We start from the raw sequence: 27,445 nt of genomic DNA, 5'->3' as shown, positions 1-27,445 counted from the left end.
TGTGTTTGCCATATACATGGACAAAATTCTAATGTGGTAATGTAACAGTCACTGATGATGATGGAAGGTCAGTCAAAGGTCAGATCAGTGGGCTGGATTTTCTTAGGCAAGTCACTTTCTGTGTTTTCTACATATCAATGATCACTTGAAACTTTTATGAACATATGAATTTGAACGGGATTTAAAAAACGTTATCAGTAGCTATTTTTTAAAGGCAAGACTTCAATCAGGAATTGCCAAGTTTTCGCATCTGCAGTTCACACACTTAGCAACCACTATTTGGTAAAACGGCACCAGGACAGGTCAGCAGTAGCACATGGAACACAGCATGCCGAGGCAAGAGCCATGCAGCGCCTCTCGAATTACCGGAGCCGCAGGCCGGTAGGCTCCCCGAGGGCATCCGCTGGAGCTGCCGGCGCCCCACCTCTGGGGAGACCCCAGCACCCACTGCGCTCTCTGTGGCTGTTCCTCCTGTCGCTGCACCTGCCTGCTGAGGTTGCATCGTTTCCCTACGAAGCCTGATTTACAGACACATCTTCCTGTGATATCGCACCGCGGGGTCACAGAGCCCATGGGACTGCATCCACAGGACACACAGAATCGCTTCTTTGGGTCCCACCACATACTGGGCTTTAAAAGCCAACGGAAAATAAAAACACAGAAGAGAGCATACACGTTATTCAAGAGATAGAAGCAAATAATATTTTTAAACCTCCTACAGAATGGCCAATCTGGCATCTGAGAAGTGCTTGGTTCTGCTTAACAGTGTCTATCATGAGAAATTACCTATTTATGTGAAAGAAATAGTGCAAATCCATGTACTCTCATGGAGGAATCTCAAGGTGCTCGGCATACTGAAGGCAGGGTAATGTACCCAGGAAAAGAAAGCAACATATTTTAATTTTTGTTTCATTTTAGCAAAATGGTATCCAAAAAATCCTTTGATTTGCTTCTATACAGAAAAATTTTGTTGAGTAGAATGCTCACTGGAACTTTAAATGATGGAACTAGAACAAAGTGCTTGATAAAAGCAAAAGGTATGACATTTTTCTCTCCTGCGAAAAACATAAAGGCAAAGAAAAAAGTATGTGACTTACCATAGACAGGGATTAAGTTTGTATGTTTTCAGAAACGTCTAAATTAGAGTAAATACTACACAAATTCACTACCAAGGAAATGTGTCAATAGGTTGAGGGTCAAATGCTATTGTATGGCAAATGTTGTTCTATTTTTTTTTTTAATTTCAGTGATCACAGTAATTTTACATGTAGAGTGAGATATTCCTGAACTTGTCTTTTAATATACTCAGGTGTAGGTCATTTCTGAAAGCCAATGAAAAGTCTGATGGAAGAAGTAATTCACTGGTCAGCTCCGACTTCTTACCTTACATTCATCACACCGCCGCCCCTGCACGTTAGGTTTGCATTCACACTGTCCCGTCTGAGGATGGCAGATCTCAGAGAAGGAGCCGTTGGCATTACAGTGACAAGCTGCAAAGAGAGGAGAGATCTGTGCTTGGGAAATGTATTCTAATAGTCTTCATAGGTTTATTAAATAATGGTCACAAAGTTTTAGAATAGAATGCTTTCTGATTGCTAAGTGTTCGGTTAGGCATTATATCATCTGATCTTTACAACAACCCTATAAGCTCTAGAGATGAATTATGTAAAACAACAGCACAGTTCCTGGCACACCATATGTTGTATAAATATTATTGTCACCTTTATTATTCCAGTTGTAAGAATTAAGACACTGAAATTAAAAGTCGGACAAGACCACATGATTAGTAGGTGATCTAGAAGATTTCAGGTAAAAATGTTCTTTCCATCACTCCTTCAGCTGTTTTGCCTCTTCATAGATGCATTTGGGTAACACAGAAAATACTATAATCTCCATATAAGTAACACTGACTCTAGAGCATACTGATTCTAGAGCTGAAATAATTTTGAGAAATTATCAAAATTAATAGCACCCATGGAATAATATTAATGCTACCATTAATGAAGCAACATTATTATTTCCAAATGATTATTTACTACATGCCAGTTTTTGTGTTAATTTAAAAAAAATGAGCTTAAGATGAAATATAAAATAAATATATAAATCTGAAAAACATTCAAGATTAGAAAAGTATATAAGGCAGAAGAACTAAGTAGACATGTCTCCAAAGAGGACATCAAAGTGACAGACAGGCCATGAAAAGATGCTCAACATCACTAATCACTAGGGAATTGTAAATCAAAACCACAGTGAGCTACCTACATCTGCTAAAGTGGCTGCCATCAGGAAGACAAGAGACAGTGGGTGTTGGTGAGAATGTAGTGAAAAAGGGAGCCCTTATACACCACTGGGGGGAACGTAAATGGGTCCAACCACTATGGAAGACAATACAGATGTTCTTCAAAAAATTAGAAATAGAACTCCTATGCACATTCCAGTGATCTCCTTTCAGGATATATACATAAAGGAAATGTAAACGGCATCTTGAACAGACAGATGCGTTCATGTTTATTGCAGCTTTATTCACGATAGCCAAGAAATGGAAACAACCTAAATGCTCATCAATAGATAAGTGGATAAAAAGATGTGGTGTATACACAACGGAGGGATTCCCAGGTGGCTCAGTGGTAAAGAATCCACCAGCCAATTCAGGAGACGTAGGTACAATCCCTGAGTCGGGAAGATACCCTGGAGAAGGAAAAGGCAATCCACTTTAGTAGTCTAGCCTGGAAGAAATCTCATGGACAGAGGAGCCTGGCGGGCTATAGTTCAAAGAATCACAAGAGTCAGATGTGACCAAATGACAAAGCATGTGCATGCACACCCATGTGTGCATGTACACACACACACACACACATACACACACACACACACACACAGAGGAATATTATTCAGCCATGAAAAAGGAAGCTATCCTGCTATTTGGATAAGCCTTGAGCATATTAATCTAAGTGAGATAAGTCAGAAAGAGAAAGATAAGTATTACATGATATCACTTATATGTGGAACCTAAATAAGTCAAACTCATAAAAAACAGCATGAAATGACGGTTACCATTGGATGGGGGGTGGGTAGAGGGATAAAATTGATGTTAGGGCTACAAACTTGCAACAAGTAGTAAATAAGATATAGTGATCTAATGCACAGCTATAATGAACATAGACAAAAATATTGTACTATAATTATGTAACAGGGTAAATATTGCTACAATGGCAACCACACTACAATGTATAAATTTATCAAAAAGGTTGTACACCTTAAATTTATAAAAACACATTGAATAAAATGTATATAAGATCAAATTTTTTCAAAAGTATTAGCAGTACAGCATTACAATTTTTAAAAATCATATTTGTTTTATAACTTATATACTATCTCCAACAATAGAAAATGTATTTGATTTCACTAATCTTTTATCATTTTCTGTTATGGAGTTGTCTGACGTTATTCTGAAACATATAATAAATCAGTCTAAAAATTAAGAGGCTTTTTCACAAATAGAATAGCAATTAATGGTTCACTCTGTACTCTGCAAGTGTATTTTTATCAGTACATATAATTGCACTGATCCCAGAATAAAAATGTGAGTGGGAGATGACACAGGCATATAGATTATTCATAGATAGTTTTGGTAAATTTTGTACAATATTTCTTATCTCTGAATACGTCAATTTGAGTATAATTTATAAATACATTATAAATAGCTACTCTATCAGCCTATGCTATTTTTCTATTCCTCTGACTGGAGGTGCTACTTAGTTTTACTGCTTTCTTAAAAATTGCTTGATTCTTCTTCCAGTAGCTTGGCCTTCAGTGTCTGCGAACCTGATTCTAGCTGGGTGGCCATTAAAAACTGTCTCCAGCCAGTTATCTTCCTCAGGCAGTAGCCTCAGGATAGTCTATGGCTTCCCTGGTGGCTCAGATGGTACAGAATTGGCCTGAAATGCAGGAGACCTTGGTTCAATCCCTGGGCTTGGAAGATCCCCTGGAGGAGGGCACGGCAACCCACTCCAGTGTTCTTGCCTGGAGAATCCCCATGGGCAGAGGAGCCAGGCGGGCTACAGTCCACGGGGTCACAAAGAGTCGGACACGACTGGGTAGCTAAGCGCAGTACAGTGTATAGCTGGCATGTGAGAAGAGCCTGAAGGATATGTTTTCTTTAAAGATCCATTTCACTTGACTACTAGAATTATTATACAAAGAGAGAAAGATGAAGTTGCTCAGTTGTGTCCAACTCTGTGACCCCATAGACTGTAGCCCCCCAGGCTCCTCCGCCCATGGGGATTCTCCAGGCAAGAACACTGGAGTGGGTTGCCATGCCCTCCTCCAGGGGATCTTCCCGACCCAGGGATCAAACTCTGGTCTCCTGTATTGCAGGCAGATTCTTTACTGTCTGAGCTACCAGGGTAATTCCGAGAATTATTATATATACTTCTAATTTCTTTACATGTTTTATATTTATATACATATATAAATTTTAAAAATCAAATACCTTATAATTTAAACATCACTTTTTTATTAGAGTGGGGAACACTTAATGATTAAATTTACTATAAAGTCATTTTAAAAATAAAGCAATAAAGCCGGTGCTCTGGGACAACCTAGGGGCATAGGGTGGGGAGGTTCAGGATGGGGGGAGGACACATGCATACCTATGGCCAATTCATGCTGATGAATGGCAAAAACCACAACACTGTAAAATAATTATCCTCCAATTAAAATAATTTTAAAAAATAAAGCAATGAAGAATTTTGGTGCAATTTTTAAATAAAATGTATGACACAAACAACATATGTAAATTTAAAGGGCAAATTGGTAGAGGTGTACTTTTTAACAGATGCAGAGGCAACTAAAATAATAGTTTATTATGAATTTTCTTTTTGTAAAGGTTTGCTAATTATGCACAGAGCAGCTATTATTTCTATGAATAGTCATAAAATAGATAATAAATAAGTTTCTGATATTTTTATATGCTAAAGAGCATTAAAACATAATCATGTCTATACTTCATGGCAAGTGATAAAAAAATTGGTGATGATTCAAAAATGGTTTTATACTATATTATTCTATGTGTTCTTAAGACTTCATGCTGCAGATTCTGAATTCACCACAATAAAGAGTGGAACTGTCTCTTCAACTTTATAGAAGGGGTTATTGGAAGATAGAAAATGAGGTCATTCAGTGAAGAACACAGCTCTAGAATTGGTGAGCCATAAATATTCACAACTATTGTCAGCATCGCTACAAAGGAGCCAACAGGTGAGAATACCCCAGGCAGCTCACTAGACAGTTTCATGTGTTAGATCCTTTAATTTCCATAGAAACTTAGAGTGCTTTATGCAAATGAGGAAACTGAATCTCAGCGAGCTCAAACGTCTTGCGCAGAGTCACACTGGTAGAAAGTATAGATCCTAGATGATATGCTTGAACTGCAGACTTTCTTGAGCTCCTTATGATTTTACACAGATGCCACAAACCCAGTGTTTAAAGGTGCTTCTGAGCCTGTTGGAAATTTTGCTGAAAAAACTTGACAATTTACACGTGATATTAATAGCTGTTGACTATTCCAGAGAGTGGTTTGGTTTTGATTCAACAAATTGTCGTGTTTAAACGACAAAATGGTGGCACTCATCTTCCAAACCTGTGAGGAGAAAGACACGTTTCTTCTTGAAGTGGGGGACCCTAGCAGGTCATGGTATTTATAGCAGAGATGCTAACAGGCACAACATTGCCAGTGGTTTCTGTAAAGTTGCAGGTCCTGGGACCCAACTGAATGGCTAGAAGGATCCCTTCTTATATAATGAAGTCAGCAGAAGTGAATTGTTAAGCTGGTATCATAACTTGCTCTTCCTGAGGATTATCACAGTACGTGAAGTTGATTATGGCAGTGTCCGGCACTAAGCTGTTCTAACAAGGATGCTCCTTCCGTTTGACTCTCCACAATGAGATTTCTCTTGCATGTTACCACTAATATTCTATGCAATACCAAAGAATATAGTTGAGAAATTCAAGACGAGGGTAGGGATGTACTGACTAATATGAATAAAGTCCGACAATAGCTAATTTTGTGGAAGTAAAATACAGAAATGGCATTCTATGAGTAGTCTTAAGCTGATGGTTAATCACTCAACAATTACAAATGCTGGTGTGTAAGAATATTGCAGAACATTTCACCTATTGTGAAACACAAGAATGTAAAGTTTACATATGAAAGCATAATAGATTAAAACCTACTGACAGATACTAATGAAATAATATGGGCAAATCAATGTATGTCAAGAAAATGATTAGACTTGAGATAAACAATAAGGATAAATAGGGCCTAATTTTCAAATTCTTCTTTCCTGTCATAGACAAAAATTTACTTAAAAATCTTTATTCCATGTGTAGACAGAAATATGTGTATCATTTGAAAAACAATGATACTTCCACAACGCAGCAACTTTGAGAGGATTTAATCTATTGGTACAAAGGAAATGTATTAGAATATTCAGACTCTGTGTATAGGCTGGATATCTATCTTACATGTATTACAGGTAATTTCCTACTCTCCAATCCCCACTCAAGAACTCATCAGCTACTTTGAGGTGCAATGCATCAATTCTGTCAGGGGCATCAACAGTTCACGACTTACGCTGACAGTTCTTTGCATTAACCGCATCTCCAAAATATCCATCAGCGCAGAGCTCACAGTACCGGCCTGTTGTACCTGGCTTACATATCAGACAGGAGCCAGACAAGCTGTCACAGCTGCCAGGAATGGAGAAGTCAAGGTTGTCATTGCATTGGCATGGCTGACACGATCTTCCAGGTACAGAAGGTTGTCCAAAATAGCCTTCCGCACACCTAAGGCGAAACATTTCATCAGTGAGTATTTGGGAGGAACCCATGAAACCCACTGGGGGCATTGTTTATGTATTTTTTTATTCTATTTCTCTCCCAGGATATGTTTTCCCTTTAAGTGCTCCTTTTCTCAAATGCAAGGTGATTAAAAGAATGCTTTCTCTGTTACTGCAGTGTAGATACTGCCAGTTTCACTATAGTAATTAGATTTCAGCCAGAGGGAAAAAAAAAAAAAAATCTGTCACTGGCACTGAAGATGAGACCAAAGCATGATAAGAAATCTGCTGCTGGCACTCCGGAGGGAGCCAGGCCCACGCTGGAGAGCCTTTGTAGTACAACACATCATAGGTATCTACTCCAATTGGTTGTTTTCCGTACAAATATGTAAGGTTCACATTTTTTTGTTGTTGTTGCAGCAAGAGCTTGTTATGAGGAAACAGGCTCACAAGGAAGTACAGTAGTGAGAATTCAGAATGTATTAAGTAGAAAATTGAAAGAGTCTCATTATTTGTATGGGGGCTGTGTCTCTGCATAGGCTTTTATATATTTGCATGTCCATACAGAAGCAGATTTCCACTGAAGAGTCTTTACCAAGGAGAAGCAGGCATGCTGCATATCACGGTAAAATGCCATAACGTGAGGCTTAATTGTGCCCACATTTCCCATTAGCAGACTCTAGTTCTTTTTTTTTTTAAAGGCCTAAATACTACTTTATATATTATTGGAAAAATAAAAATTCATATTATTTAGGAAGCATGGGAGAGATTGTTTTAAATTTTGTATCAGATTTCCCTTTAACCATGTGTTCTGTTTTAAAATGTTACTTAATGTTACAGATGCACCTTTTATGCTGCTGCTGCTGCTAAGTCACTTCAGTCCTGTCCGACTCTGTGCGACCCCACAGACGGCAGCCCAACACCTTTTATAGGAAGCACTTATTTGTAATCTACTCTGTCTTCTCTTTCAGTTACATTTGCTCATGCTGCATATTAAGCTTTACTTGCCAAAGGAGACATGAAACAACGCATCTGAACTTTTGTGGTCAAGCTAGCTCTGTTATCTGTGCCATCTTAGCAAAACAGAAAGTCCTTTACAGCGAGGGTCAAAATTGAAGGGGAATAAAAACAACGTGGGAGAATATATTTGAATAATACACTGTGTTTATGCTCACTTACTTACAGATATAAAAGTCACTGTGTACAGAAAAATGCTCTCTACTATAGAGACAGAAATGGTTTAAATCCAGTGCATCATATAAGGACACTTTAATAATATGATTATGAGGGAAAGTTATTAATTTTGTAAGTAAGATACATTGATTATTCAAAGTTTTCTAGAAAATTTACAGGTGCCATAATAAGCTTGTAGAATTAAACATTTATCATAATTTTTAATAAGATTACTACTTTTAACAAAATATTTTATGAATTGTGAAAGTCATGATATAAATATTGCTTGGAAGAATACTGACACCTCCAAATACAATTGCTTATTAATTCTCTATTGTAAAATATGAACTAATATTTCAGTGCATAAAATCCACCCCCCCCCCAATCCCTCAAGGAGTGGTATTCAGTAAAGATAACAAGAAAATCCTCTTAAATTTTAACCCAATTCTTCTTGCCTCACTTGATATTCAGAGCTCATGATCACATCCACATATATTCACATCTCATTTTGTTTACCATTAAGAGAGTGACTTTGCTCCACTAGAATAGCAATATACAATGATCATTATCACAGACAACAAAACCCCATTATTTTCAGCTCACTTTTCTGACTTGCTGCCCTCAGGAGAGATGGCACTATGTAACAAGATCTGGAAATTTTTTTAAACAGACACCAATTAATCAGTCTGAAATTGTCCCACAACAATAATTTAAAAAACCAACTCAATCCACAAGAAAATAACTACAATTAAATAGAATCACTGAAGAAACATCCGTCTTTTTGTTGTAGGACATGTAAGGAGACTTACTGAATATACATGATACATCATTTCATATGCCACTTCACTAAAAGTGAGCATTCAGATTTTATTACGCATGTGTGTGTGTGTGTGTGTGTGTGTGCATTTTTACACAGAGACTAGTATTCTTAAGATATTTACAGAAATGTTTCAATAGCAATTAAAAAGTAGAGCCAGGGTGATCAGCATTTAGCTCACTTTTTTTTTTCCCTCCATGTTCTTTTTAATTCCTCTTGATGCTCTGACAGTTATCCTTTCTTGACCATCAAAACACTATCTCCTTGATTTTCTGTATTTTCTCCTCTTGTCCAGACAATAAAAGCCTAGAATCTCAGCAAAGTGCCATGATGAATGCCCAGTTCCTTCACCCCTGGTTCTCTTCTTTTACTTTTGTTTGAAACATTCCCTAGTCAGAGGAAGGCAGTAATCTCTCAAAATACGAGTGCTCTGGCCCCAAGCAGAAGTTTCTGAAAACTGTAACTAGTGCCTTACATGTGACAGACCATTGGTTCACATTTTGTCATGTTTTGTTTTGCCATGCTCTTGGTCTCGATTTTTCTCCATTCCCTCAATTCAAGCAGCAAGGCCGCGTGGGCTGCATGACCAAGTAAAGAGATCTGATGGAAAGGAAAGCAGAAATACCGGAACCTTCTGGACTTTGGCTTTAAAAAATCACCATTTCTATGAATGTGGCAACTCTTTCTGCAGTGCACACCCAAACAGGAAAGGGATGGAGTTAGAGAGGCAAATGGAGGAGAAATGATGAGAGCAGAAATGTTGGTGGGTCCCAGTGTAGAGAGTAAATAGCAGTATGTGTCCTGTGATCCCACAAGTGACAGGAAAGTAGTGGGGAGAGTTACTGGACCTGGGGGAAGAGGTGATCAGGTGGACAGTAAACAGAAAGAGGTCAGCAGAAATGCGCTTAGATGAATTACTCAGGACAGACTGACTCCACTATGTGTCCATTGCCCAAAAGCCAGCCTCTCTCTCTCTTTCTCTCTCTCTCTCTCTCTCACACACACACACACTCAAGCATTCAAGCCTCTTGGTACTAAGTAAGCTTATTAGACTTTGGTTCTAACCAAATCTAGAGGTGGAAAGCAGGATAGAAGAGAAAAAAATGCTAAAACAAATTTTTTAATTTGAAAATAAGTGACATATAACATTGGGTTTCAGTTTAAAGGATACTTGACTAAGATTATATGTCCAAGCTCTCACAGCTCTTACATATGAAGAATTTGATCTCAAAGTAGAAATTAAACTGTGATAAAAATATAAAGTTATAATTTCCATCTATCTGAGCTATAGTCTGAGATGCATTCTAGCTATATAATAAAACCAGGGGATTTATGGACACCTAAGATTAGAAAATGCTGAGTTAAACAAACTGAAGAGATGTTTTTCACTCTAGGACTGGTCAGAACTTTTGACAAGTTAATAGATGCTTCCCAGACTTCCATGATCATAGAACTCTATTCCAAGAACATCTATAGCTTGTGAAACACAGTTTTTCAATGCTGATTTTTTGTAAATGATGTGCATAACTGATTACTCTAATCACTCCCAGAATAGTTTTGATTACAAAATTTTCAGTGCAACTCACATCTCTTTCATTCCCTGACCCTTATTCTCTTTCACATCTACTTCAGCCGGCACATCTGCCAAAATGTTTCTAATATTTTGGATCCCCCAGTGGCTCAGAGGTAAAAAGAATCCACCTGTCAATACAGGACACACAGGTTTGATCCCTAAGTCCCTGGGTCAGGAAGATCCCCTGGAGTAGGAATTGGCAACACACTCTAGTATTCTTGCCAGAAAAATCCCATGGACAGAGGAGCTTGGTGGGCTCCAGTCCATGGGTCACAAAGAGTTGGATACGACTGAGCGCGCAATGCACACAAATGTACTTTTTGGCTCATACAGAGAAATGATAGACTAAATATTCCTGGGAAGCCCTAATCCAAATTTTGGCTAGAAAAATATGACATCACATATTTCATATAACAATAGTTTAAGATTATATTTGAAACACTTGAGTTAGAGGCAAGATATGCCACATGATAAGCAGCCTATGCATGTTTCTACCTTCTTTTGAATCAAATTAATAGACTTTAAAAAGGAAATCATCCTTTCTTTCATGCATCTCTTTCCTAGGTGAATTTTATTATTCAGACTAGAATGTTCTCCCGAATACATTCAACTATTCTCACTCACATTAAAAATGTGAGCTGCTTGAGGGCAAGGATGATAGGATACATCTGCTTATAGCCTATGTTTAATTTAGCCCTGTGCTCAGCACATAATAGCTGATAAACAAATGTTTATTAAATAAAATGTAGGAGTTTAAGTTGTAGGTGGCTCAGAAACCAGTGTCTAACGTGTAGAAAATATATATTATGGAGCAGAGCAGTACAAATACATCAGAGACTAAGCCCACCTAGATTAGTGGATCAAATGGCCTTGTATGACAGCAGAGCTGCCATTTTCCAGTTGCTAAAAAAAAGAAGAAGGTTGCCTATAGTGAGCCAGAGGGGTCAGGCACTGGATGTAGACTGTCCAGGCAAGGATACGCTCTGCTATCACAGTAAGTAACATGCACGTCCCCTCCTTTTAAAAAAATAAGCACAATCAAAGACTTCCAGTTTCTCGATTAGAATTGAGTCCTCTTTACTTCAGCCCTGTTCCTCCATTACGAATTTACAAATGCTGCCATACTCACAAATAGGATTTGCTGCTGCTTAGAGCTGTCATGGGCGCCTTGTCCACAGACTGCTAGCTGCTGGCTAAATTCTCTCTGGGTGATTGGCCCTTGCTCCATTAACTTTATGCAGTCTGGTTGAAACAGGCCTGCTGGCTGCCAAGAGGACAGGAAAGGACAGGCAGGAACAGCCTTCTGAGGCGTTCACCGTGGTGATGCTGGGTGAAAGCCGGTCGCTTCCTCTGCCCCCCGTCTACTCCCACCCGGGCCTACTCTCTGGTAACGGGAGCAGAAGGAACTGTTCAATGCTACAATCAGAGAGTTGTCAATGATATCATGGGAGAACTTTGTTGCATTTTCAGTGAGCCTGAAATATGGAAGAATCTTTTCCTCGGAAAGATTTTAGGAGAAAAAATAATCACACAAGTTACATCAAATAATATCCTTGCTCCAATGCAAAACAACCAAGTAAAATCAACAGGAATTAAAATATTGACTTAGAAACAATTAGATGGGCATATAAATCATGATAATAAATTACATTTGGTTTCAATTTTCAAATATATTTAAGGTGAATTATGGACCACTTGCTGAACTATGAACTACACACTTAAGCTACATTTTAAGGACAAAAAGCTAATTATGAAAAACAAATGTTGCCAATGTAGACAGCAAGATAAATCTTAAAGTGCATGACTTTCCACTTGAGCAATACTTTCTAGAAAGATTGCAGGTTAATGCTTAACCTTTAAGATTAAAACATTAATCAAACATTCTCTGAGTGAATGGAGATTTATGGTGCAATTTCTAGAGAATAAATAAACTATAAGAATGTAATGCATTTGTTTGACAAGTGTGGTAAGAAACTTTACTTCAACTCACCAAGTATGGTGGCTTTTCTGGGGCAGTGCAAAAGATGATGATGCCTGAAGTTTTATAACTCCCAAGGTGGAAATCACAGTGACAGACAGCTGAGTATCTGCTTACCTCTCACAACGCTGTCCTGAGTACCCAACAGGGCATTCATCACAGATCAAGCCAAGACTCCGGTCCAAATGGCATGTCGGGCTAAAGCTATGTTGTTGTCATTGCAGAACAACAGGGACAAGGGAGAAACACAAATACAAAGTCATTAGCAGAATATTTTCATTTCTCTTCTTTCAACATTGCTGTGACAAAAGGGTACAGGGTAGTCATTCTCATCTCACAGACAGCGATTAGGGTCTGGGACATCAAGGATGAAATGATACGCCTATTTCTGCAGATGTGAATACAGTCCAGTGGAAAAGTGTCCCTGTAACATGTTAGTAATTGATATTTGACTGTTCTGTGTCCCCAGACATCAGGAACAAATGGGATGCTATAGCTGCTCTTGAGGGATTCCTCAGGCCTGGCAAAACATATTCTTACATGTTTTCTCTCCAGCCAAATCCTGATGGATTTGAAGCAACCCAAAGGAACCTGATACAGATTTTGGAAAACTCAGAATGTAGTTATGGAAGCAGTGGTGGTGGTAGTGGTGGTGGTGATGGGGTTCCTCTGCCCAGTACTGCTGGCATGGGTGGCTGGGTGCATGCGTGCGTGCGTGCATGTGTGTGTGTGTGCACGCACGCTTGTGTGTGTTCAGGCCACTGCCCATTCATGGGTCATCTGTTTACACAGATGGAACTCTTGGAAACGCTTTCAGATGAGATCAAGCATATTCTGCCTAAATTTCTAACAAATTCAAACAAACCAAAACCATGTTGCCATTTCATATTTCTGCTATGTTCCAAAGTTTGCCTCTCTGCACGTATTCCTATTCGGGGTCTGAAATAACAGAGTTGAATACCAAGTCAGGAATCAACAGAGTGATTATGTTAGCCTTCACCAACATGCTCAACTCTGGCCATACTTCTTTGTCTTGTGAGAGACACCTTTCACGCATAGACCCTTACCCCAAGAGTGACACAATGGCTCTCTGAAGAGCCATCAACTGTTTTGAATTCTGTGAGTTCTGCTACTTAACCAATTTAAAAGGATATGCCCCCAATTAATCTTTCTCCCATCATGCTTTCCCTAAGTAGATTTATTTTCTATTATATATGACAGGACAATTCAGTACAATCTTGCTTGATGGTTAAAGGAACTAAAAAAAGAACAACAAATTTAACCACAAGTCTTGAGTTCATTTTATTTTTGACACTTGCATGGCTTTGAAATACTTTCTTAACTTTTGTGCAGATCAGATCATGGGTACTATTTTTGAATATTATCCCTGTGGCTTAACTCATGGTAGTCCTGTAAAGATTTAATAATTTCTTTGTTTTTAAATTCCACATATATGCGTTAGTATACTGTATTGGTCTTTTTTAATTGAACTATACTTGATTTAAAATACTGTTTTAATTTTGGGTATACAGCAAAATGATTTAGTTATATGTGTATATCTTTCAGATTATTCTCTATTATAGGTTATAACAAGATATTGAAGAGTTCCCTGTGTTACACAGTAAGTCCTTGTTGCTATCTATTTTATGCAGAGCAGTTTGTGTCTGTTAATCCCATATTACTAATTTATCCCTCCCCCACTCACTTTCCCTTTTGGTAACCATAAATTTGTTTTTTACATCTGTGAGTCTATTTTTATTCTATATATACATTGACTTGTGTTATATTTTTGGATTCCACATATAAGTGATATAATACTTGTCTTTCTCTGTCTGACTTACTTCATTTAGTATAGTATTCTCTAGGTCTATCTATGGTGCTGAAAATGGCAGTATTTCGTTTTTTTTGTAGGTGAGAAATATATATATATATATACTTACACACCGTGTGTGTGCATATGCATGCTCAATTGTGTTTGACTCTTTGCAACCCTAAGGACTGTAGTCTGTCAGGCTTCTGTTTATGGAATTTTCCAGGCAAGAATACTGGAAAGGGTTGCCGTTTCCTACTCCAGGGGATCTTCCCAACCCAGAGACTGAACCCATGTCTCCTGCATTGGCAGGTGGATTCTTTACCACTGAGCCCCCTGGGAAGCCCCCACATCTTCTTAAACCAACTGTCTGTTGATGTGCACTTGGGCTGTTTTTATGTCTTGGCTATTGCAAATAGTGCTGCTATAACACGGGGGTACATGTATCTTTTCAAATTAAGAATTTTGTTTTTTTCTGGATATATGTCCAAGAGTAGGATTGCTGGATCACATGGTAGCTCTCTTTTCAGTTTTTTAAGGAACCTCCATGCTATTTTCAGTAGTGGATGCACCAATTTATAGATTCCCACCAGTGGTGTAAGAAGATTCCCCCTTTTCTCTATACCTTCTCCAGCATCTATTATTTGCAGACTTTTTGACGACAGTCACTCCAACCAGCGTGCAGCAATAACCCACTGTGGTTCTGCTTTTCATTTCTCCAATATTTAGCAATGAACATCTTCTCAGGCGCCTACTGGTCACCCGTATGTCTTCTTCAGAGAAATGTCTGTTTACATCTGCCCATTTTTTGATTGGGTTATTTTTAAAGATTTAATAATTCTTATCTGTTGATAGTAGCAAGCTATTAGAACCAAGTAGTTTCATCATTAAAAAAAAAAAAAAAACCCACAGAAGTACAATCACAGATGTAGAAAATAAACTTCTGGTTACCAGGGTGTAAGGGGGAGGGATGAATTGCAAGATTAGGGTCACGACTGTATGTAAATTCTACAACATGGACCTGCGTGTGCTCAGTTGTGTCCAGACTCAGTTGTGAACTACGGCCTGCCAGGCTCCTCTGTCCATGGAATTTTCCAGGCAAGACTACTGAAATGGATTGTCATGCCCTCCTCCAGAGGATCTTCCCGAACCAGGGACAGAACCCTTATCTCTTGCATCCCTTGCATCAGCAGGTGGATTCCTGACCACTAGAGCCAGCTGGGAATAATAACCTACTGTATAGCACAGGGAACTCTATTCAGTACTCTGTAAAGGCCTTCATGGGAAAGAAATCTTAAAAAAAAGGGTGGAGACATTAATATGCATAACTGATTCACTTTGCTGTACTCCCAAAACTAACACAACAGTGTGAATCAACTACACCCCAACAAAAATTAATATTAGTTTTTTCAATTCAGTGAAGCATTTTACATGCATCTGTTGAGGTAAGTGGGGAAAAGTCTGGTCTGATACATCTTGAGTATACAAATCTTACTCAAATTAAAGATTTCACATTAAGGTGGCTGCTACAAGCAGAAGAACAAGCCATCCTCAGCCTGCGATCTATGAGAGGAGACCCATCTTTCAGATGCAGCCTGTGGCCTGTGACCTGTGACCGAATGGGAACACAGCAAGGGGGATTTTCTTGGCAAGAGGATGACTGCATTGAAGAGAAGAGGCACACGTAAGAATGGAAAGAAACATTTTTTTAACTCCTCATCCCATGATTTACTATTGTCTTCAGAGAAGGCAATGGCACCCCACTCCAGTACTCTTGCCTGGAGAATCCCATGGACGGAGGAGCCTGGTAGGCTGCAGTCCATGGAGTCACAGGGAGTCAGACATGGCTGAGCGACTTCACTTTCACTTTTCACTTTTATGCATTGGAGAAGGAAATGGCGACCCACTCCAGTACTCTTGCCTGGAGAATCCCATGGACGGAGGAGCCTGGTAGGCTGCAGTCCATGGGGTCACAGGGAGTCAGACATGGCTGAGCGACTTCACTTTCACTTTTCACTTTTATGCATTGGAGAAGGAAATGGCAACCCACTCCAGTGTTCTTGCCTGGAGAATCCCAGGGACGGGGGTCGCACAGAGTCGGACACGACTGAAGTGACTTAGCAGTAGCAGTAGTCAGACATAAAAGGAGGACTGGATTTTGACAAACCTCTAGAATGCATGTATGCCTTCTTTTAAAATTGGCATTATTTAATTGCCTTATCTTCTACAGAGAAAGTAATTCTTAACTAAAAAAACCCCCTAGGTTTCCCACCCATGTGGGACTACAAGGATTGAAAGGAAACCATGCTCTCCTGTCCAAACATGGTGAAGGAACAGGACGGGGAGAACACTTTCTCCCCCACAAATTCATCAAAAGATCATTTGAATGCTGAGCAACTTCCACAGAACAACTCCTGAATGCTGGCGGAGGACACCAGGCACCAGAAAGGAAGCCCATTCTCTTTGAAAGGAGGTAGGACAAAATATAAAGACAAAAAGAGAGACAAAAGAGTTCCAGATGGAGACCCGTCCTGGGGAGGGAGTCATGAAGGAAGAGAAGTTTCCAAACAGTAGGAAACCCTCTTGCAGGTGGGTCTGAGGGGGGATTTTGGAATCTTCAGAGGGCAACATAACCAAGAGGAAAAAAAAAAAAGCACAGAATAAGTGCCTAACTACAACTGCCAGCAAGTAACTCAGAGTGTCTGCCACCAGCAAGAGGGTGCTGGACAAGGAGGGGCAGACTGCATAATCAATGCTTAGGGTAAGGACTGGGCCTGAATGCCCTGAGGACAATCCGAGGGAACTAATGTGAGACAGCAACCCAAATTGTGGGATCACCAGAGAGAAAAAAAAGAGAAATTTCCCGCAAAAGGCTCTAAGGTGCAGCCTGGCATGCTCACAGAACAGAGTGCATGAATACCAAAGGAGAGCTAGCCGGCTGTGTACAGGCCTCTCCCAGAGGCAGAGAGGTAGGTGTGTGACAGCCACAGCCAGAAGGCAAGGGGTAATCTCAGCCCCAGAGACAGGCGTCCTCCACCAAACTGTGAGCAGGCGCCCAGCTGCTAACCACATCTCCCTGGGCTCCTGGACGGCTGACATTTCCCAGGAGGGTGGCAGCCTGAGATCAGCTCCCCAGAGGAGACACAGGGGACACCTGGAATGCGCTCTCACCGCGCACCCGGAAACCGAGCATCTGGGACCGGGAGGTGAGTAAGATGCACGGCCCACCTGGGACAGCGCGCTCGGCAAGCTCTTGGTCACCGAGCTGCTCGGACCTGGGAAGGGAAGGAACACACGCCCAGCTGGGTCTGTGCCCTGCGCAGACCCGAGAACCTGAGCAGCTTAGACCTGGGAAGGGCATGAACACCCGCCCAGCCGGGTCTGTGCCCTGCGGAGACCCGGGAACCTGAGCGCTTAGACCTGGGAAGGGCAGGAACACACGCCCAGCCAGGTCTGTGCTTAGACCTGGGAAGGGCAGGAACACACGCCCAGCCGGGTCTGTGCCCTGCACAGACCCGAGAACCTGAGCGCTTAGACCTGGGAAGGGCACGAGACGCTGACCCCGCTTCGGATGGCGCCCCTGCAGAGCACCCTGGAGCCTGAGCAGTGTAGACCAGGAAGGCACACACCGCGAGCTGGGTCAAACCCAGTGTGGTCCGTACACTGCGCGCGCTCCCCACACACGCCAGCGACGTTTGTCTGCAGGGTCCCTCCCTCCCCACAACACAGCTGAACAAGTGAGCCTGAATAAGTGACCACCTTCGCCCCCTAGTGTCAGGGCGGAAGTGAGACACTGAAGAGACTTGCAAACAGAGGAAGCCAAAATAAAGAAGCGGGAACCGCTCTGGAAGTGAGAGGAGTGACAGATTAAAGCCCTGTAGTTAGCCCTGGCTAAGCACTGGAGGGGGCCTGCAGACACAGAATAGGTAAGAGCTGGGACGGGGAGCGATCTGAAACTGAACTGATTCCACGCTGCCCACAACAGCTCCGGAGAAATTCCTAGACATATTTTCACTATTATCACTTTAAAATTTTTCTTATAATTTATTACTCCTTTAATTTTTATTTTTATAACCAACTATTACCTTGCAAAAAAAGACCCCATTTTAAAGCAAATCTCATATATATATTTTTCATAATTTTTGTGATTGGTTTTGTTTTGCATTTTTAATACTGTTTTTTTGAGTCTAACCTCTACTCTAGATTTTTAATCTTTGTTTTTGGTATTTGTTATCAGTTTTGTACCTTTAAAAATCTAATCTTCCGTACCCATTTTCACTTAGGGGTGTGATTACTGGTTTGATTGCTCTCTCCCCTTTTGATTCTCCCTTTTCTCTCCCAGGTCACCTCTATCTCCTCCCTCCCCATCTCTTCTCTACTTAACTCTGTGAATCTCTCTGGGTGTTCTGGGCTGTGGGGAACTTAGGAACTTAGGAAACTGATTTCTGGCTATATTAGTCTCTCTGGTTTTAACTCCCCCTCTGCTCCTCCTGATCACCTCTATCTCCCTCCTCCCTCATCTCTTCTCCATGTAACTCTGTGAACATCTCTGGGTGTCCCTCGCTGTGGAGAATTGTTTCACCATTAACCTAGATGTTTTATGATCTGCACTGTATGGACGGAGAAGTCTTGAGGCTACTGTAAGAATGAGACTGAAAGCTTTATTCTTAGGCAGGAGGCTTAACTCCAGAACTTGAGAACATCAGAGAACTTCTGATTCCAGGTAAAATTAATAGATAAGAGCTCAACCAAAGGCCTCCATACCTACACTGAAACCAAGCTCCACCCAAGAGCCAACAAGATCCAGAGCAAGACCACCAGGCTGATTCTCCAGCAACGCAGAACACAGCTCTGAGCATTAAACACAGCCCTGAGCAGGCTTTCCAAAGCCATGCCAAACCCTAGACACCCCAAAACTCACTACAGGACACTTCCTTGCACTCCTGAAAGAAGAGATCCACCTCCACCCACCAGAACACAAATGCAAGCTCCCCTAACCAGGAAACCTTGACAACCACAAGCCCCCCCCCCCCCCCGCCCCCCGCCCAGGGATCAGGTTCAACAATAAAGAGGAACCAGGAACTTCCAGCCTACGGAGAGGGCACCCCAAATACAGCAATCTAAACAAAAGGAAAAGGCAGAGAAATGTTCAGCAGGTAGAGGAGCATGATAAATGCCCAGTAAACCAAACGTAAGAGGAGGAGACAGGGAGTCTACCTGAAAAAGAATTCAAAATAATGACAGTACAGATGATGCAAAATCTTGAAAACAAAATGGAGTTACAGATAAATAGACTAGAGACAGGGATTGAGAAGATGCAAGAAATGTTTAACAAGGACCTAGAGGACATAAAGAAGAGTCAATCAATAATGAATAATGCAATAATTGAGATCAAAAGCACCCTGGAGGGAATAACAGTAGAATAACTGAGGCAGAAGAGAGGATAAGTGAGGTGGAAGATAGGAGGGTAGAAACAAATGAAGCAGAGGGGAAAAAAGAAAAAAAAGAATTAAAAGAAATGAAAACAAGGTCAGAGACCTCTGGGACAATGTTAAATGCCCTAACATTAAATAATAGGAGTTGCAGAAGAAGAAGACAAAAAGAAAGGCTATGAGAAAATATTTGCAGAGATAATAGTTGAACACTTCCCTAAAATGGGGAATGAAATAGCCACCCAAGTCCAAGAAACTCAGAGAGTCCCAAACAGGGTAAACCCAAGTCAAAACACCCCAAGACACATATTAATCAAACTAATGAAGATTGAACACAAAGAGCAAATATCAAAAGCAGCAAGGGAAAAACAACAAATTACACACAAGGGGATCCCCTTAAGGATAATGGCTAATCTTTCAACAGAAACTCTTCAGGCCAGAAGGGAATGGCAGGACATACCTAAACTGATAAAAGAGAAAAACCTATAACCTAGATTACTATACCCAACAAAGATCTCATTCAGATATGAAGGAGAAATCAAAAGCTTTACAGACAAGCAAAAGCTGAGAGAATTCAGCACCACCAAACCAGCTCTTCATCACAGATCTTCTCTAGACAGGAAGCACAGAAAAGGTTTATAAACTTGAAACCGAAACAACAAAGCATACGGCAATGTGATCATACTTACCAATAATTACCTTAAATGTAAATGTGTTGAATGCCCCAACCAAAAGACAAAGACTGGCTGAATGGATACAAAAGCAAGACCCCTATATATGCTGTCTACAGGAGACCCACCTCAAACCTAGGGACACATACAGAGTGAAAGTGAAGGGCTAGAAAAACATATTTCATGCAAATGGAGACCAAAAGAAAGCAGGAGTAGCAATACTCATATCAGATAAAATAGACTTTGAAATAAAGACCATGAAAAGAGACAAAGAAGAACATTACATAATGCTCAAATGATCAATCCAAGAAGAAGATATAACAATTATAAATATATATGCACCCAACATAAGAGCACCTCAATATGTAAGGCAAATGATAAAAAGTATGAAAGGGGAAATTAACAGTAACACAATAATAGTGGGAGATTTTAATACCCCACTCACACCTATGAATAGATCAACAAAACAGAAAATTAGCAAGGGTACACAAGCTTTAAATGATACAATGGACCAGTTAGACCTAATTGATGTCTATAGGACATTTCACCCCAAAACAACAAATTTTACCTTTTTCTCAAGTGCACACAGAACATTCTCCAGGATAGATCACATCCTGGACCATAAATCTGGCCTTGGTAAATTCAAAAAGGTTGAAATCATTTCAAGCATTTTTTCTGGTCACAATGAAGTAAGATTAGATGTCAACTACAGGAAAAAAAAACTGTTAAAAATACAAACAGATGGAGGCTAAGCAACATGCCTCTGAATAACTGACAAATCACAAAAGAAATAAAAAAGTAAATCAAAATATGCATAGAAATAAATGAAAATGAAATCACAACAACCCAAAACCTACGGGATTCAGTAAAAGCAGTGCTAAGAGGAAGGTTAATAGCAATACAAGCTTACCTCGAGAAACAAGAGAAAAATAAAATAAATGACCTAACTTTACACCTAAAGCAACTAGAAAAAGAAGAAATAAAGAAACCCAGGGTTAGCACAAGGAAAGAAATAATGAAAATTAGAGCAGAAATAAATGAAATGGAAACAAAGGAGACTATAGCAAAAATCAAGAAAACTAAAAGCTGGTTCTTTGAGAAGATAAATAAAATAGACAAACCATTAGCCAGACTCATAATGAAATAAAGGGAGAAGAATCAAATCAACAAAATTAGAAATCAAAATGGAGAAATCACAAAAGGCAACACAGAAATACGAAGGATCATAAGAGACTAGTATCAGCAACTATATGCCAATAAAATGGACAACTTGTAAGAAATGAACAAGTTCTTAGAAAAGTATAGTCTTCCATAACGGAACCAGGAAGAAATTGAAAAATTTAACAGACCCATCACAAGCATGGAAATCGAAACTGTAATACAAAATCTTCTAACAAACAAAGCCCAGGACCAGATGGTTTCACAGGTGAATTCTATCAAAAATTCAGAGAAGAGCTAACACCAATCCTTCTCAAACTCTTCCAGAAAATTGCAGAGGAAGGTTAACTCCCAAACTCATTCTATGAGGCCAACATCATCCTAATACCAAAACCAGACAAAGATGCCACAGAAAAAGAAAACTACAGGCCAATATCACTGATGAACATAGATGCAAAACTCAACAAAATTCTAGCAAACAGAATCCAACAACATATTAAAAAGATCATACATCATGAGCAAGTGGGCTTTATCCCAGGGATGCAAGGATTCTTCAATATTTGCAAATTAATCTGTGTTTTATACCACATTAACAAATTGAAAGAGAAAAACCATATGATTATCTCAATAGATGCAGAGAAAGCCTTTGACAAAATTATGATAAAAACTCTCCAGAAAGCAGGCATAGAAGGAACATACCTCAAGATAATAAAAGTCATATATGATAAACCCATAGCAAACCTTATTCTCAATGGCAAAAAATTGAAAGCATTTCCCCTGAAGTCAGGAACAAGACAAGGATGCCCACTCTTACCACTACTATTCACATAGTTTTGGAAGTTTTAGCCACATCAATCAGAGAAAATAAAGAAATAAACCAAATCCAAGTTGTAAAAGAAGAAGTAAAATTCTCACTGTTTGCAGATGACATCATCCTCTACATAGAAAACCCTAAAGACAACAGCAGAAAATTACTAGAGCTGATCAATGAACATAGTAAAGTTGTAGGATATAAAATTAATACACAGAAATCCCATGCATTTCTATACAATAAGACTGAGAAAACAGAAAGAGAATTTAAGGAAACAATCCCATTCACCATTGTGATGAAAAGAATAAAATACTAGGAATAAATCTACCTAATGAAATAAAAGACCTATATATAGAAAACTATAAAACATCAATGAAAGAAATCAAAGATGACACAAATTGATGTAGAAATATATCATGGTCATGGATTGGAAGAATAAATATAGTGAAAATGAGTATACTACCCAAGTCAATCTATAGATTCAACACAATCCTTATCAAGCTACCAACGGTAATGTATGGAACTACAAAAAACCTCGAAAGGCCAAGCAATCTTGAGAAAGAAGAATGGAACTAGAGGAGTCAACCTGCCTGACCTCAGAGAATACTGCAAAGCTACAGTCATCAAGACAGTATGGTACTGGCACAAAGACAGAAATGCAGATCAATGGATCAAAATAGAAAGCCCAGAGATAAATCCATGCACCTATGGACACCTTATCTTTGATAAAGGAGGCAAAAATATACAATGGAGAAAAGATAATCTCTTTAACAAGTGGTGCTGGGAAAATGGTCAACCACCTGTAAAAGAATGAAACTAGAACACTAACACCATACACAAAAATAAATTCAAAATGGATTAAAAATCTAAATAGAAGACCAGAAATTATAAAACTCCTAGAGGAAAACATAGGCAGAACACTCTCTGACATAAATCACAGCATGATCCTCTATGACCCACCTCCCAGAGAAATGGAAATAAAAGCAAAAATAAACAAATGACCTTAATTAAAAGAATTAATCTCAAAAATATACAAGCAGCTCCTGCAGCTCAATACCGGAAAAATCAATGACCAAATCAAAAAAATAGGCCAAAGGACTAAACAGACATTTCTCCAAAGAAGACATACAAATGGCTAACAAACACATGAAAAGATGCTCAGCATGACTCATTATCAGAGAAATGCAAATTAAAACCACAATGAGGTACCATTTCACATGGGTCAGAATGGCTGCTATCAAAAAGTCTAGAAACAATAAATGCTGAAGAGGGTGTGGAGAAAAGGGAACCCTCTTACACTGTTGGTGGGAATGAAAACTAGGACAGCCAGTATGGTGAACAGTGTAGATATTCCTTAAAAAACTGGAAACAGAACCGCCATACAACCCAGCAATCACACACTGAGGAAACCAGAAATGAAAGAGACATGTGTATTCCAATGTTCATCGCAGCACTGTTTACAATAGCTAGGACATGGAAGCAACCTAGCTGTCCATCGGCAGGCAAATGGGTAAGAAAGTAGTGGTACATACACACAATGGAATATTACTCAGCTATTAAAAAGAATGCATTTAAATCAGTTCTAATGAGGTGGATGAAACTGGAGCCTATTATACAGAGTGAAGTAAGTTAGAAAGAAAAACGAATACAGTATATTAAGGCATATATATGGAATTTAGAAAGATGATAACGACGATGCTATATACGAGACAGCAAAAGAGACACAGATATAAACAATAGAATTTTGGACTCTGTGGGAGAAGGTGAGGGTGGGATGATTTGCGAGAATAGCATTGAAACATGTATATTACCATATGTGAAACAGATGACCAGTCCAAGTTCAATGCATGAAAGCTGGTGCACTGGGATGATCCAGAGGGATGGGATGGGAAGTGAGGGGGGAGGGGCTTCAGGATGGGGGACACATATACACCCGTAGCTGATTTGCTTCAATGTATGTCAAAAACCACCACAATATTGTAAAGTAATTAGCCTCCAATTATAATAAATAAATTAATTAAAATAAATAAATAAAAAAGGAAACCACATCGATTATTTTTTAATCCTAAATTAGTTTACTATAATTCATGTAAAAAGTGCTCCACAAGGCTTCTGAGACTTAAAACTATTCATAAAATAGATTTCAAATTTTTATACTCCTGCCTCAGTTAGAATGACAGAAGTAATATAAAATGCACTCATTGACAAAAAACAATGCTTTTTCAGAAAAAATTAAACAATAACAATATATCAGATTTGGCTAACTCTTTACAATTTTAGTGAGTTTTTACGAATAATTCTATCAAATTTTCACAAAATCCTATGAGCTGGTTGGGGTGGGCATAATTTTTCTTGTCCAAAGTCATATGCTAATTTCCAGAAGAATTTAGCACGGAATCCAGAACTTTGTTTCTAACTTGATGGTCTCTTTTCCCTATTTGTTGCTGTTTAGTGAAATGTCCGTCCGACTCTTTGTGACCCCATGGACTGCAGCATGCCAGGCTTCTCTGTCCTTCACATCTTCTTAATTCAGAATGAAGTAAATTTAAACTTTGACTGAAGTGACTTAGCACACAGACTTCTAGTGGTGTAACTACTTGACACAATGAGTCTAAAAAGCTCCTCATAAAAATATGTTTGTATTTGTGCTTCAATATCCTTTAAACAATTTAAACAGGGTTCATTCCCTTACTGCTGTAACTGTGGTTGTAGCTATGGCGAAGATGGTATTCAGCCACAAACATAAAATTAGAATGAGAAATAAACATATACATCAGGAATTTGGATTGGCAAATGCAGCAACTTGACACTGATTTTGGCAAATATATGAAGCTAACTGTTCTATGAAAGAAAGAGGGAACTGGAAGATCTTTGCTAACTTCAGGAGATTCCAAGATTATGTCACCTAGCTCTAATTGGCCGGCTCCACATCAGCAGAGGCACTGTTTTGCTTCCTGGCTTAGTTGCTCACAGTAGACACAAGATCAAGAATAGCAGGCATTTTTCACAAACAGGGAGCAAGAGAAGCTATTGCCAGAAAAAATAGTAAGTATCTACACAAAGAAAAGATCTTTTTAAATGACTGAATATAGATTTTTATATTTATATTGATCCATTTATAAGTAAGTGTATATATGTACATATAAATGAATATGTATATGAGCATATGTGTGTATTTACATATATCACGGTAAAAACACAGATACAATCCACTTTGTTCGAGAAAGTATTTAATCCTAACTACCAAAATATGTACATTAATATAAAATGATGCAACAAAAGAGAACAAAACTAAAAATTAACATAAAAATTAAGGTTATATTTAGAGTACAGAATTCATATTATAAAAATGCATTTATATAGGCATATATATATTGTACAATATGTTCATTGGAGAGTGACAGATCAATATGTGGCTTTGAACTTTCTCCCAGCCAATGCAAGAGGGAACCCAGAAACTCTTGGTTCCTGTGATGTGATAGGAAATAATGAATTTTTTCATCACTAGCACAAAGTTTTCAACATTGAAAGTTAGACAATCAGGACATATTCTATGTTTGCATGTACAATAGTGGAGCAATACTCCTTTTAACTAATTGTTACCTGGAACTCTTGCATGGGGGAAGAAAGATAAAATGGGTAAGATGCTGCAATGTGTCAGTGAGTGAGGAAACTAGGGTTAATTTGGTGAGACTGTCCATGCATAACTGCTGAAGGAGTGGAAGACTGAGAGGAAGAGGAGAAAAATGAAGGGAAAACTCATCTTACTTCATGACTATGGTTTGGGCCACATGAATTTTTGAAAATTGTCCATAGGCTTTTCTTTATTTCAGTTCAATGGCCTCTGCTCTACTTATTCTCATGACTCATTAAGCAAACATATTTCTTTAATTGTCTTCAAATAGTGTGAAATCTGATGGAATATCCATAATTGGATTTTGTAATTAGAATTGCATATTTTCTGTGTCTCTCTAAATATGAGCTTCCCATTCAGCAAGAGCAGAACATGATCTGAGTAAAGTTCACATGCTGATAAAGTATGAAAGCAAATACTTAGCATAGTGCCACAATAAGTTATAGTTATAATTTAAGGACAGTTAAAAAATTTTGCCAATATATGTTGGTTTGTTTAATATTGAAGGCATTTGGTTACTCATTTCAGTGGAAAGTGTTAGCCGTTAAGTCATGTCCAGCTCTTTGCAACACCACAGACACCACCAGGATCCTCTGTCCATGGAATTCTCTAGACAAGACTACTGGAGTGGGTTGCAATTCCCTTCTCCAGGGGATGTTTTTGAGTGAGGGATAGGACCCAGGTTTCCTGCATTGTAGGCCAATTCTTTACCGTCTGAGCCAAAAAGGAAGCCCTAGTTACTTATTAGGTATTAATAACTAAACCTGCAGTTTTTCATCCTGCTTCAGTCTCTTAAGTTTGAGTTAGCATAGCTATCACCAAACAGCAGTCAATTTTTACAATGGACATTCACAGTTTTTCTGACATTGAGCTCGATTAAATTTGTTTCCTCTCTTCAATGTCTCTATAATTGTTTCTATTACTATAGCCCCATTGGAAGAAGCACAGAGAGGTGAATCGGAATATATGGGTTCTAATATTTGTTCTGCCATAAGCAAGCTATATGATCAAAGCATTTAATTTCTTTGGAGTTTACTTTTTCCTTCTGATAGATGGGACCAGTAATATACATGATAATCTCATACATGGACACAAAACAACATGTGGCAAATTGTCTAAAATGCCTAACGTTCTAAAATTTCTGAATAATGTTGCTGAATTGAACATTTCCTTAACTTTCCTTTCATCTTGGAATAAGTACTATCTTTAACAACTATTGGGGAGAACCACTAGACCATTCAGGTATGACCTAAATCAAATCCCTTCTGATTATACAGTGGAAGTGAGAAATGGATTTAAGGGACTAGATCTGATAGACAGAATGCCTGATGATCTATGGACAGAGGTTCGTGACAATGTACAGGAGACAGGGATCAAGACCATCCCCAAGAAAAATGCAAAAAAGCAAAATGGCTGTCTGAGGAGGCCTTACAAATAGCTGTGAAAAGAAGAGAAGTGAAAAGCAAAGGAGAAAAGGAAAGATATACCCATTTGAATGCAGAGTTCCAAACAAGAGCAAGGAAAGATAAGAAAGCCTTCCTCAGCAATC

At 39.0% G+C, this 27,445-nt stretch overlaps 1 protein-coding gene across 7 annotated transcripts in view; it reads right to left on the bottom strand.

Annotated features, from left to right (window-relative positions):
* The window catches only part of LAMA2 (laminin subunit alpha 2), a 693,967-nt gene that overhangs the window by 239,853 nt on the left and 426,669 nt on the right, over positions 1-27,445 (bottom strand). For 4 of the 7 annotated variants that reach the window (XM_043457137.1, XM_043457138.1, XM_043457135.1 and 1 more), the window contains 3 exons: positions 12,498-12,584; positions 6,635-6,846; positions 1,384-1,490 (listed from right to left, as the gene is read on the bottom strand). In XM_043457137.1, the coding sequence (XP_043313072.1) occupies positions 1,384-1,490; positions 6,635-6,846; positions 12,498-12,584 (406 nt within the window). Of the gene's footprint in view, positions 1-366; positions 631-1,383; positions 1,491-6,634; positions 6,847-12,497; positions 12,585-27,445 lie in introns of all 7 variants that reach the window. The other 3 variants (XM_043457134.1, XM_043457131.1, XM_043457133.1) reach the window with 1 other exon arrangement.

Source organism: Cervus canadensis, chromosome 33, assembly GCF_019320065.1.
Source record: "Cervus canadensis isolate Bull #8, Minnesota chromosome 33, ASM1932006v1, whole genome shotgun sequence".
Classification (NCBI taxonomy): domain Eukaryota; kingdom Metazoa; phylum Chordata; class Mammalia; order Artiodactyla; family Cervidae; genus Cervus; species Cervus canadensis.
This window is presented reverse-complemented; position numbering and strand designations above follow the sequence as displayed.